The 13,721-nt window shown below is 41.8% G+C and overlaps 1 protein-coding gene across 2 annotated transcripts in view; it reads right to left on the bottom strand.

Moving 5' to 3' along the window:
• The window catches only part of LOC311206666 (sodium channel protein type 5 subunit alpha-like), a 206,850-nt gene that overhangs the window by 31,579 nt on the left and 161,550 nt on the right, over window positions 1-13,721 (bottom strand). For both annotated transcript variants that reach the window (XM_084282198.1, XM_084282199.1), the window contains 2 exons: window positions 9,085-9,239; window positions 5,802-5,975 (listed from right to left, as the gene is read on the bottom strand). In XM_084282198.1, coding sequence (XP_084138324.1) covers window positions 5,802-5,975; window positions 9,085-9,239 — 329 coding nt within the window. The remainder of the gene's footprint in view (window positions 1-5,801; window positions 5,976-9,084; window positions 9,240-13,721) is intronic.

Raw genomic sequence — 13,721 nt, 5'->3', positions numbered from 1 at the left:
ACTTGGCAAAGCCGGGCCACTCTCCTTTTAGCATCTATGTGGTAACTAACATGAGGTGCAAACCAAGATAAGACAAGACATTTGGATGTTTTCACATGTGTTATGTTGAGATAAAGTGTGGGGAGGCAGAAAGGAGATTTACAGTGTCCGCTGACCTGCTAACACACATTAAAACCGTTTATCTCATCTTCATGTGGAATTTTTTTTTTTTTCACTTACCCTGAATTAGGCAACATGTAGTAAAACAGCATTTTCTTTCCCCCCTTTGAAACAAGGCTCCCTGGCTTCTGTAAAGGGATTCTCTTTTCTCTTTAGTTAGCTGGGAGGTTTATGTCTTTGGCAGAAGCCCAGAAGAATGCACACTGAGACATCTTCAAAAATCCCACAAGAGCATTTGCTTTGAAGAACTAGAAGGAAACCAGTCAAAAACCTGCTCTGAGGTAATAATGATCTGCTGTAACCCGTGGATTTTCAATAGCTCATAGAGAGCACTAATAAATTCACTCATAAACTGCTTCTCCAAGTGACAGGCTATATTATTTTTACTCTACCTTGGCTGTATTTTTGTCATTCTGTTCCCGTGTGCTTTTCCAAACAGAAACTAGATGAAATCCACATGCTTTTAAGATACTTTCCAAAGAATACAAATTGGATTTCAGTGCTGTTTGGGAGCAATTCATTACAGCAGATTGTGTAATTACTGGTAAGGCAAACAGAAATCACCTTGCTAATCAACAGGGAATACAGATGGAAAAAACAATTAAAGTAATCATAAGCCATCAATATTTACTTCACACAGCAAGTTTTTAATTGTCACTTAAAGACAATCCAACACAAGGGCATAATTTAATTCAATTCAATTTTCAGCTAGGGATAGAAAGACTGCTAAAATTGTTCGTCTCAAACCCAAAGATTATTAGCTGTTTTTTAACTCGTCTGGCAGTGAAGTATTCTAAGTAGAAATCTTAGAGCAAGTGCTTTCCAGGAAACTATCTTGGAAAACATAATGTCTGTATTTTTTAACCATTCACTGAAAATGATGATGTGTTTAATGACTGAACATCCATGAGCAGTTCTCAAGCACACAGACAGGAAATTTGACAGCAAATGGGAAATTTGGAAAGGGGCTCAATGGGGAACACAGCTCTCTAAGTACAAACTCAGCAGTGCACAGGCAAAGACCAGAAACCTGTTCTGTTATAACCATTCACCAAAAGGGGCAACAAACCCCTACATCTTATTTTACTATCATAAAAGTGTCGACAAATTCTTTCCTCCTGGGTTTGCTGTATAACTCACTTGAGATGCTTGGCCTCAAAAGATACTGTTGAGCCTTTCTTGAACTATTTTGCAGACAGAAATGCTGCTTACAGCTGCTGTGAGCCCCAGCCTCCAAGGCAGTGGAGCAGTTCCTTGGGGAAAAGGGCTGAAAGGAGCAATCTCTCTCCGTGGTGGCTCAGCTGGAGAAAGAACTTGGTGGGGCATCAGGACAGAGATTGGGACCTAGAGAGCATCTTCCCCTCCCTACTACAGGAAGGAGCTTTAGGGACCATCGCTGAAGAGGACTGAAAGGGAAGGAGGCTTTAAAAATCACTAGGAAATAACCTTTCCCTATTTCAAATCTTGCAAGGTGTTATCATCTTAGAAAGAACTTGTGGAGAAACTCTCACCTCCCCTCATCTCTGAAACCAGTAAAGAACAATCGTGGGTTTTTTATTTATTTATTTATTTTAAGCCTCGATTGGAACTAACTTTTGGTCAATTAAATGGAACGCAAAAGCTGCAATGGAGACAATGGATTTGCGATAATGGACTTTTGTAGAGAAATGACATTGGTGCCCGCTTAAGAGGATTTTTCTGTGTATGCTACAGGCCATGAAACCTGCCTTTGAGTTTTTTTCAAGCAGTGTTACTAATGAGTTAGGGCTGTTACATCCCCTTCCCGAGAGCTTTCCCATGACTGCTGCAGGGTAGTGGTCTCTCCCCTTCACCTCCAGCGCATGATCAGCAAGCAAAGAAGCTGCTGACTGCAACACCTCCACCCTTTGAATGATGCTGAGCTCCAGACCAGTGCCTCCCCTGAACTGACCACTGCAAAGGAATAATCCGCTTGCTGTCGGCAGAGGCCGGGGCATTGCTCAGAATTAATTGGCTGAAGCTCAAACTAGATAAGCTCGAGATAATATTTATAGGTCAGAGGAAACAATTGAAAGCAACATCAAACGTGATACCAGCAGGCACGACCGGAGGAGTTTATCTGCTCCCTGTTTTAAAACCCAACTGTCTCTGCCTGTCGCGGGACGCGCCTGGTTGAGAACAGTTTTCATAAACATTTGTTCTGAATGCCATGCGCCTTCGTCTCTGGCCAAGTTTGTACTTCTTGTTTAATCTGCTGAGTACAAACAGGTTTTGATTGCACGAATGCTTGGGAAATATCAATTCTTTGTGAAAATATTTGCCTATGCAGCCTAGCAAAGAGGCTTCTGCATAAACACCATTCCTGATGGTGACGGTGATGCTGATGTCTGTCTACACTCTGGTTATGCTACAGACTCTGCTTTTTTCTCATTTGGAAATGAGCTGTGACTTGCAGTCCCCATCACACAGTTTGTGTGCACAGCAAAACTACATTTACAGTGTAGAAGTGGGTTAATTTTAAGAATATACATGTTATTTGCAGGGAGGTAATCTATAGATTAATGCATTAATGCTTTTTGTTCAGTATATCCAAAACTACTGCAGAAATTTAAGGCATCTCTCCCAAGTGCTCTAAGTTGAAATGAGTCTCTGTTTTGTGGTTTGATTACTCCTTTCTCTCTTCCTCCCAAAGAAATCTGTTGCAAAACTTTACTGTATTGCAATGTATTTAAAAGCACTCTCTTTTTGTTTTGCTACACTTGCACGCTTCTTAGAGATGTGGAGGCCCATTATCAGAGATCATCCTTTAGGGATTCTACATCCAGCAAAAATAGCCCTCAGTTTGTGGATTACTGTGTTTTGATGTTCAGGCTGTGCAAGACAGAATTTTTGTTAGTAATCCACAATCACGAGACAGAGCCTTTGCTGCTCCACAGGCCCAAATCAGTGTCAAAGGTCTTTCACTGAGCAGAGTAAGTATGGGGAAAAATAATAATTCTTCAGCAATGTGCTTATAACCCCTCTGGGTTCACTTCCCATTTAGAAACAGTGAATACTTGCAAATTTTAAGATGGTTTTATGAATAATTCACAGCAGAGAAAGAGTTCTGAGTTGCATTTGTACAATGAGAAAACACAGATGATAGATAGTTTCCCATGTCCAATGAAAAATCAACCATCGCAGCTTGAATTTTGAATACCAATACCAAATTGCTAATGAATAATTTGCAGATCAGGAATTTTTAAGTGAATAATTTTAAACAAATAAATTTGAGAAAATCAGACAAGTGGTTCATCTGCTTCTTTTCGAGCAGCTAATTCACTCATTCACTCCCTTCTGCAGCTCAGTTGCAGTGATTTGGTTCTCAAAGGACCAAAAGAAAATGTAAATTGAAGTAAAAAGTGTGCTGGAAAAACGACAGCATGTTACTCTGCCAATTCAGAGTGGCAGGGTGTGCGAGCAATAGGCTAGGAGAAGAGCATCTGTTAAACCTGCTAAAAATATAGTACCGGTTCTCATAATCCATGTTGGCAAATGACCGAAGAAAATAATGGGGCATGGGGAAAAGCTTTATTAATTGAGAATGCAAAAGGACAAACTTCCTAGAGTCAATTAAGTAACCAAAACAACTCAAGGGCGGGACATCTTTTTGGCTAGCCTGGGGATCCTGCAAAAACAACCTTTTCACGTGGGTTCAGAAAATAAAGAAGACTAGGCCAGTGGCTTTGCTGGGGACAGGGCAGTCCAGGGGTGCTGTGGTCTGCCTGCCCCCATAGCACTGGTTAATGACCTGACTGCTCTGGAAGTGGCAAGGATGTGCAGCCTCTTTCCCCAACCCACCCATGGCTTTCTCTGCAATCTGACATTACATTCACAAATCTCATCATGAAAAGGCAAACATTAACCTTAAATTTTTGGGCTACGTACTGACTTTGCATTCTTGCACAGCTCTTATTTCAAGTGAGCTTTTTGCATGGAGGACAGAATTTCATTGCTTTTCTGGTTTACTCTCTTTGGCATTAATTAAATGCCATGCTCTATGTGTACTTCTATTAAGGAAGGAACTCATTGCAGACTATTGGTAATACAGCAGAGCACCAAACTGCCTCGGTGAATTCACCATACAAACTCTCATCCCCATCAGGAAGACCCCTACTTATAGTAGTGACAATATTCAGCTCTCATCTAGCTCTTCTAGTCTCCAGAAGGTCATTATGAACATTAGCTCCAACAACAAATTCCTGGAAACCCATACAACACTTTATATGAATCCTACTAGTCCCATTTTACAGATGGAGGAACAAAGGAAGAGAAGGTATGCCACTTGACCTAAACCACAGTAAGCACATTTTTCGGGTTTGGGCTGTAACTTAGGAGCTGGTGGTTTCCAATTTTGTGGTTAGATAATTAAACCAGGCCTTCCTTTTCTATTGAAACTAATCTGTGAAAAATAAGTGCCTTCCCTTTAAGAGGTTTCCAAGCATGTATGTGAAGAGGAATTTATGACCTACAATTTATGTAAAGAACTTCCTTTTCATAAATCAATTTATTAAAGCTCTGGAGAAGCTTCCAAAGGCTCTGATCCAGCAGGGCACTTAGATATGTCCATAACTTCAAACAAGTAAATCGCCCCATTGAAGTGCTTTTCTGGGCTGGGGCCAAAGAAAGTACAGCTCTCCCCCGAGTCAAGGTTCAGACGTAAAATGGGGGAAAAAAATAATTCATCAGAAGTTTAATAAGTTACAGTCATGGCAAAGCTTTGCTAGCCTGCCACGTTAATACCCCGAGCTAATAAGAAATGGCCTTGGGGAGATAATTGCCTCCTTATTGATATGCTGTGATGAAATGTTAAACCTCATCTGGAGGATGCAGCATTTCTGGCCTTTCTGGAATTCATCAGATCCCACACTCAGCCATTGTTAAACTTCAGGTTTTATGTGCTAATACCTGCTGACCTTCTGCATGGGGGTCCAGGCACAACTTTGGAGAGGGCATGGCTTGGTTCTAGCAACACTCTTAGGGGATTAATTCCCTTTTATTCAACTATTTCTTGGTTTTAAAGATTATTCTCTCAGGAGAGCCATGCGCAGAGACATTTCATGGATTTAGAGTATTTTGTATGGTTTTGTAGTAGTGAAATCACTTTAGGTAGGGCTATTCACACCTTCTTCTGGACTCCTCCACTTGTGAATGCTTGGGAGATTGAGCATCCTGCGAGGTGCTGCTGGCAGCCTCACAGGGAAGCTCTGCCAAGGACAGCTCCTCTAATCTGCTGAGACTTGTGTGTCGAGGTCATGTGCGGAGCACTCGGAGGTAACCGGACCTTGTGCTAGGCGGGAGTGTGGGACGAGACATTAAATGCTAAGAGAAAGAGTGAGCTCCTGGGGACTAGAGGGGAACGTGACTCACATTAGCAGGGTAACACCTCTGCACAGACACATGGAGCCGTTTTCTCCACCCTGGCACGCTGTGTGCTGGGGATGCACAGTCACAAAACGGCGTCTGGCGACCTCCTTCGAGGTTCACCAAAGGTTGTTACTCGGAGTCAGAGCGACAGCTGTCATTTTGCAGACGCAAAGCTGCCAGACTTAACAGCCTCTATTCCTTATGCACACCATAAAATCACAACATGAGCAGCATCGTAGCTCCCAAACGGTACTTACATCTACAATGAGGAAGTCAAGCCAGCACCAGGCGTTGGTGAAATACTTCTTGAAGCCATAAGCCACCCATTTCAAAAGCATTTCCAAGACAAAGATGTAAGTGAATATTTTGTCAGCGTATTCCAGCATGGTTTTTATGTTTTTTCGATCTTCGAGATAAATATCTTCAAAAGCCTGGAAGTGCAAAATATTGATTAAGAGCTTCTGCTGAGCGATGTTGGAAAGCATCAGTGCTGCACATAGTCTCATTTGATGGGACTTCATGTACTGGCAGTGATTTCTGGTATATTTTAATGTTACCATCAGAACGAGTGCACAGTCATAGCTAGTACTGATCCTAACCTAATAGACAGAATCCGACCCTTACATTTAGTCAGACACGTCTTACTGCTAATGATGACAAATTGGGTTATTAACATGCTTACGCCCGTGTTACAGAGCACAGAGTTCCCTGGCTTCTGTTCAGCCATCACATTTCAGGTAGCTACAACTATCTGCCTCAAGAAATGCTCATTATTATTCACTTAACAGAGCAATTATGTTTTAAAGGTCAAGGTATCTATCTACCCATCTCATCTGTCTCCCTAACTAAGCTTGTGCAGGGCACCATCAAAAGACATTCAGCATCTGCATCAAGTACAAGCAACTTAATAACCCTTTTAAAATATTTACGATATAAAACAATGTGCCTACTAAAATAAAACAAGTAAAGTTGTCCCATAATTTAGCTTTCACTTTATAATGCATGTCAAATAAAAATGCAGGATCCCGGTGTCAGGGCAGCAGATACATGGCTCGGCTGGGAGCTGCTAAGTTGAGCAGTGGCTTTAGCCTGCTTCCCAGCTGATCATTATCCAGACTGCCTCCCTCTGTGTCCCTCTCACTTGGAGGACCCAGGCTTTGATATATTCCTCTTGTCCCAGTGTGTGACACTCAGCAGCAAGAAAGCACGACATTATTCAAGAGGGTCTGTGCTAATCGTCTTCATTATCTACATTTACATATTTCGAGATCTCTCGCTACTTTCTGAGGAACTTGCAAAAGTTAGCGAGCACCCAGTGCCTGTAGATACCAGAAGCGTGCTGCCTGTCACTCAGGCAGTCACACTGGTCTTTTGTCTGCCAGGAAACAGTAATTAAACTGACAAGACAGCTCTGGCAGCCCAAGCCAAAGCTTGTCCATTTGTCCCCACACTTCGGGGTGACGTTTTCGCTGCGACCCAGTCTCCTATCTTGCCTTCAAAAATGATATTTCAAGGGTGTGAAAGAGCTGTTGGAGAAAGCCACAGAAAACAATACACAGACAGACTGGAGTTTATCGCTTCTGGTAGGGGCTCGCTCACTTTGTCAGATGACTTGCTGTACTTTGCAATTACTGCAAAAATAACAGCAAACTATTTAAAGTGGTTTCCTCCTCTCCCTCCTGCCTCTGCTCCCCTTGTTTGCTACTAACTTGTCAGAAAGCACATTGTGTTTGCTCTACCAAGAGCAGACCGTGAGCCAGAATAACAAAGGAAAAAATAAAATGTCTGTGTACCCTCCCACATGTTCAATCCCAATCCTGGAGAGCAGAGCTGATATGCTGAAGCACAGTGCAGGTATGTGAGAAAGTGCAGCGAAATTTGCCCTTATACAGAACTGTACCGAGTAAACTGAAAATTTTTTAAAAGGCAAATGAACATTTTCAATGAAAATTAAATGAGATTTATATCACAGTCTTCAGTATCTAAGGCACTTTTAATTACACATGTAAAGAACTGCATTTGTCTGAAGTGTATTATAGCAAATGACATGCCCCCTTTAAAATGTGTTAAAAAATTAACATGCTGATCCCCAAGCTGGTGCAAAAACTGTCAGAATCCATTGATTTCAGCAAAGCTATGACAATTTTCAGCAGCCTGCTATCTGTACAAGTTTTTCAGCCTTTTTCTTCTCATAATAAAAGAAAATCCCCTGGGCAAAATTCCAGTCCATCCCTAGTGGACCTGGAGAATTGTCCATTCTGTTCATTTTGTAACAACATTTATGTACTTCCATCTTCTTGCCTTCCTGCAGAGACTTTCTTTAAACTGCACAAGCCTAGTACTTCTGTGTTTGCCTCTTATTTTTTAGGCCACTGACAATTTGCGTTGCCCTCTTCTGGAGTTTCTTCAATTAGCCCACGTCCTTCCCAAAGTGCAGTGCCCAGAGCTGAAGCCTTGTGCTCCAGCTGAGGCCTCCTTGATGCCAACTGGAGTGGAAGAACATGCTTATTTATACAGCCTAGTGGGGTGTTCGGCTTTTCTACAGTGCTGTGATGTAGTTTATTCTATTCTGTTTGCTGCCTGTTCTCTCTCCAGCTCTCTTTAGTAAATCTGCTACCTCACCAGTCAGCCTGCATTTTGTCTTTCTGCCCTTGATTATCCCTGGTGAAGTGAAGCAGGAACCTTTCTAAGGTGACTTTCATTTAAATACTGAAGGCAGATTCATCCGCTAGGCAAAGTTAATCCTGAACTTCAGAAAAACACTGGTAACCTGTCCAAAGATGATACTGCCTGTGAATTTAGTAGGTATGTTTCTTAAGTCCATCACTGAGGAGAAAATCAGTGACCACCAGACCAAAGTCCAGAAAACTTCCTATATATCCCTTTGCTCTATAACAAACTAAAACCCTGAGAGAAATCAGCATCAATTTCAGGGACATTCTTAACCATGTAAATGACCCATGCAAATATAGGTGGGAGCTTCAAGCAACAGCCTTAAGCAGAGGTGCTAATTTTTCTATCTAAGTGACCCTGGAGGGGACAGGAGGAGGGATGGAAAAGGCAAGATTGAACAGCTAGAGCAGCAATCTTTGCTAAAAGCAGGCTGGATTCAGAGTGGAGAGAACAAGCCAGATTGTCTACCAAACTCCTAGAAACTGCATGCTGGTTGCCACTGCCACAAAGAGCCCAGGGCTGATAGTACAGAGTGGATAATCCCAGCACACCTCCTCTCAGGAGGAGAATATCCCTTATCAGAGTCATGGGCAATGACCAACTGGTTTTCTTGTGCGTGCATTCACTCGGCTCCAAGCAGGAGGTATCTGAGCACAGAAAGGTATGTTGGGTTAAGCTAAAGTGCATCCAGAACATGGTACACATCCACCAGCTCCACTGGTAGCTCTTTGATTCACTGGTTGCTGTGCTTTGCTTTGAGAAATGAGCAATGAGGTTTCATAAGATCTTGGATGCACCTAACCTGAGGCCACCTTCTCTTAGATCCATGTCTACTTTCAATCAATGAAGAAACCTTGATACACTTACCAGGGCTCCACTGCTGAGCAGGATCATGAATATGATGAAAGTTTCAAACCAGTTGTGTTCAACAATTCTGTAGCATGTTTTCCGGAGCCTCCACCAAATTTTGCCTGGAAATTTTGAGATGTCCACTGAACAGCATGGGAAGAATCGCACGCAAACTGAAAAGGAGCAAAACAAAAACCAAACAACCGTTAAAAAAACAAGGCCTGATTATTTCTTAAATCTGCAAAAAGTGCCTGCTAAACAAGATTCCAGCAATAAACTACAAGATTCCAGCAATAAACTACTACATGGAGTATTTCCTACCTTTCCTCCCTCTAACGACCCTTAGAAACTTCTCATCATACTCTTCTGCTTTGCCTTCTATTTCCCCTTCTCACTCCCCTATTCAAAAATACTCAAAATCACTTTAAACCTGCCCTAGTGGTCTCTCCCAGTGATTTTTGTGGTTACAGAATATTTTGGTCATGAGTCACCCGTGCCCCAGGTTGATCACATTGTATGAACTAAGCTCAGGCAGCCCTGCTGATCTGGTCTACTGACTCCAGCAGGGTATTACCAATAGTTTCCACGTCCTTCTGAATGTATGAAGGATATTTTCTTGGTATTACTGTACCGTTAGAATTACTGATTAAAAGTGGCAACCTGAGGAAAGGAAGATGAAGGGAGGTGGTGCAGCAATGCAGATGGGACCAATGTGCTGAAGAGACTCAGACAGGAAAAGCAGATTTTGATCTCTTGGTCTCTCATGAGCTTAAACAAGGCATCGGGTCAACTTTGAAAGGGTACTTAGGTGGCTAAATCCTCTCTGACTTCAGCAGAAATTTAGATATCCAGCCTCTGTCCACAGCAAGTACCCTACTGGCACTTAGAGCACTTTCAGACCTTAGCGAGGTGTTGCAATGACAAATACAATAGCTAAATGCCATGGTGGCAATGTGGACCACAGAAGGATCTCTGCTGGCAAAACCTTGGCCATGTTTTTAGTCTTCTTAGCAACATTAAACTGCTATAGTGAAAGAGTATTGTTGTTAGTAACAGATAGATTGGTCTTTCCCATCTAAAAAGCACCACTTCCATTATCTTGTGTTGAGTAGGAACTTAAAACTGTGATGAGAGGACAGCCTGGTAGCCAGAATTTGTCCTTTCCCAGGCTGGCCATTGAGACTTACGTCAGATAATTCAAATCAAGTGTCACAACATTTGCTGATGAGAATAACCCTTAGAAACTACTTTATTTCCAAAACACAAGCTTTTTACCCTGCATTTAATCCATGTGTTGCATAGAAATAGACATTGCTGTGGAGTTTTATAGTCCCATCATAAGATGATAAATCACAGGCCAGCTGCTTCCCTAGCTGAAAGGTGGCTGAGGTCACGGACACATCTCGAAGCACACAACAACTGCTCAGAAGTGACAAGGGAGGAGATCTCACTCTGGTGATGTAATGCAACGCTATTGCATGTAGAAATAATATTTAGGCAAGGAATGTGGGGAAGGAAAGAGGGTGAGTGCCAAGGTTACGCAGACAGCAGATGCTGTTAATTCAAGGTGGCATAACTGAGGCTCTTGAGCTACATGTGATTTGCAAGGAGATCAAGTGCAAGTCCCAGGATGCCGGGATTCCCATGTAGCTGGAAGTGGGGATGTGCTGGCAGCTGGCTCTGCCAAGAGGGAGCAAGCTGCTAAGTCTGCTGTGCTCTTCCTGGCATTTTCTGTAAGTTTATACTATCCCACATCCCTGCTATGGAGCAGCAGAGCTGTAGGGTGTCACTGCCATCATTCATGCATGAACCATTCCCAGAGCCGCTTTTTCTCCCCCATCTCTGAGATGTTTGGAAGCTGTAGGTTCTTGGCTGTATGAGGTTTTGGCATGGGACTAGCAGGATAGGAAACCCTTAATGAAAATGTAATGTGACAGTGATGCAAGTAACTATCTATCCTCTGAATACTTTCATCACACAGACCTGTATTCCCACTGTATTCTGGAATTCAGAGAAATTCTGGGCTGAGTTGAAATACATTAAATAATTAAATTGCTTGAGAATAGCATAGTGCTAGAAGAAGATGCAAGTGTAAGGACTGTCTCTCTGCCCCTTTGTGGGTCAGGTACCACTCCAGCAAAGGAAAGTTTTATCACTCTAAGCACTTCAATCCAAACCAACAGAGAATTGTGGCAAGGGATGAAAAGATATCATGTTAGACAGAACTTTTTCCTAAAACAAACACAGAGATAGTAATGTGTGTGAGTTGGGTATTTTTTAGGAAGTAGCTCCATGGAACAGAGTTTGAGTACCAGATCTATGGTATCAGATCCCTGAGCCCAACATCCTCCCCTGGCAGCTCTGCTTGGAAATGCCCATGCAATATATTCCCACCAGCAGGACAGGACACTGGGGGCTCTCAGTTGCTTCTCTTAGCAGTGCTGCCAGAAACTTCTTACACCATTTCTCACCCCACTGCCAGCTTGCAGATGTCTGGTCCACACTCCACGCTGTTATGCAGGTATGCAGCTTACCTCGTACTCAGCTCAACTTGGCATCAGGTAGAGCTGAGACATGGGCTCAGATCCCTCATTTATCAAGGGAACAGCCTAACGACCAGGGTGTTCACAACTTAGGTGTGGGTTTCTCATGTTAAGCACAAATCCCCCTTTGTATTAGAGGTAACTGCTGCTTCTAGCAGAAGAAACTTTCCACAAGACTATCTTGTTCTCATACATACTTTAGAATATTTTGAAAAAAATTAAATATTTTGAAAAATCTGAATTTTTATGACTTAAGACTTTTGTCTAAAAACTCTTCGCTATTTTCTCCTAAGTTAATACCTAGATTTATACTTGGGGTTTTAGACACTTAGGTAAAGGCCTCCGCTCAGCTAGTCATAGACTCCATAAGCAGCACTGGAATAGGTTAATGTGTTCCAGCAAGTGGTTCTCCCCACCTTAAGATAGTTGGATAAAACATTCCTGGGAGAAGTCTGCTTCTTTTCTTCAAGTACACAGTGAGCTAACATGATTACCTGAACCCAGGCATAGCTAAAATCAGGGAGTCATCTTCAAATGAAATACTAATGAGCAGGGCAGCATAAGACCTTAAGTTATTCATTTGTGATGGAAAAGAGTTTAAAAACAGTGAAAACAAGCTATTGCTGATATAGTCAGCTTCCATCTGATAATCTACAGGTACAGAGAGGTATATTTAAAGACAGAAAGGCAGCTAGGACCACTAATCTTTTTTTTTTTTTTTTTTTTTTTTTTAAATGGTCTTTGATGGCAATTTCATGCAATTCTGCTCTGAAAAAAAAAGAAAAAAAAGGTCCTAGTTACTGACAGTAATACCTTGAAAAATCCAAAATAGCCTCTCAGATGAGTCAGCCCAAAATCACAGCGCTATTAAATCCCATGCTTTTGATTGGGCCCAATTCAGAAATGTTTAGACCAGATTCTGATACAATTACTAATGTCAAGTAGCACTTCCGTGAATAATCATGCTGGTGCAATTCAGATGAAATGCTATTTTTAACTACTCATAAATCAAACAGAAGAAAAGAAATTTGAAAGAAAAAGAAAACTGACCATAAATAGGTTTTTAATGAACAAAGTTCTATTTCCATTTTGAATTTTCTCATTGCCCTCAGTGACTGCTCTTTAATACCTGTGCTTTCCTGGACTCTCTAGTAATGCTGGTAGCCTACTGTTCGGTGACCTTGACCCAAGCTTAAATGATGAATTGGAAGCTTTACATAGCACGACAAAAAAGTTTACTTGGCCTTAGTCAATGTTCAAAGAGTTGTTGGTGGTTGATTTTTGTTTGTTTGTTTGTTTTCCCATTTCTATGAAATCAAAATATTAGAAACATTCCAGTGTGTTCTAAGCATGATCTGGTGAGGGTCATAGCTCCAGCTGACTTGTACAAGGCAGGTGGTCAACAGATTCCAGCTCCAGGTCTTGAAAGCTATTTACTTGATCCATACGAAGAAGACTATTCATTAACACCTTTTAACACAGCAAGTGTCAAGACATGAGTAAACCCTTTGGCATTTCTTATAACAGCATTACTTATGCTGTTTAGTCTAATAGATCTGTGCTATCCCCTGACATCAATGCTATTAGGGAACTATATAGGGTTGCGCAGAAGAAGCTGAATACCTCGTGATTTAGTCAGGACTTAGTTTTGCCACCCTAATTCATGGTGGGCTACATGTTTCTGGAGAGCAAAATGACTCATTTCCATTACAGTATTTTGCATAGTATATGTCTGCTCAAGAGAAACACAGAACAGCAGAGAAAGTCCCCCTCAAAAGGTCAAGCTATTTGCTGGCAAATCAGTGAAGCTGTACTGAGCTCCGTTAGTGGTCACCTTGCCCAAGAACAATGGTTGTTTTCAATTCTTGTTTCAACATTACGTACCATTTCTCATGAAAGAGACCCATTTACCAAGAAACCTTTCTAAATGCATTGGTTACCATGATATTATTTATTTTTTGTTTGCTTTTCAAAACAAGGGAACTGTTCCCTTCCGTGAGTAGGGTGTCCTATGGCATAACCACAAACTGAAGATTAAAATGGGGCCTATCCTGCAGTTTCCACTGCAGGTGTGACAGAGAAAGCTCTTACTTAAGTATCTGCCACAACAAT

Source organism: Netta rufina (assembly GCF_964035555.1).
Source record: "Netta rufina genome assembly, chromosome: 2".
Taxonomy (NCBI): Eukaryota; Metazoa; Chordata; class Aves; order Anseriformes; family Anatidae; genus Netta; species Netta rufina.
The sequence above is the reverse complement of the archived record's forward strand: the minus strand, read 5'-3'. Positions and strand labels throughout refer to the sequence as shown.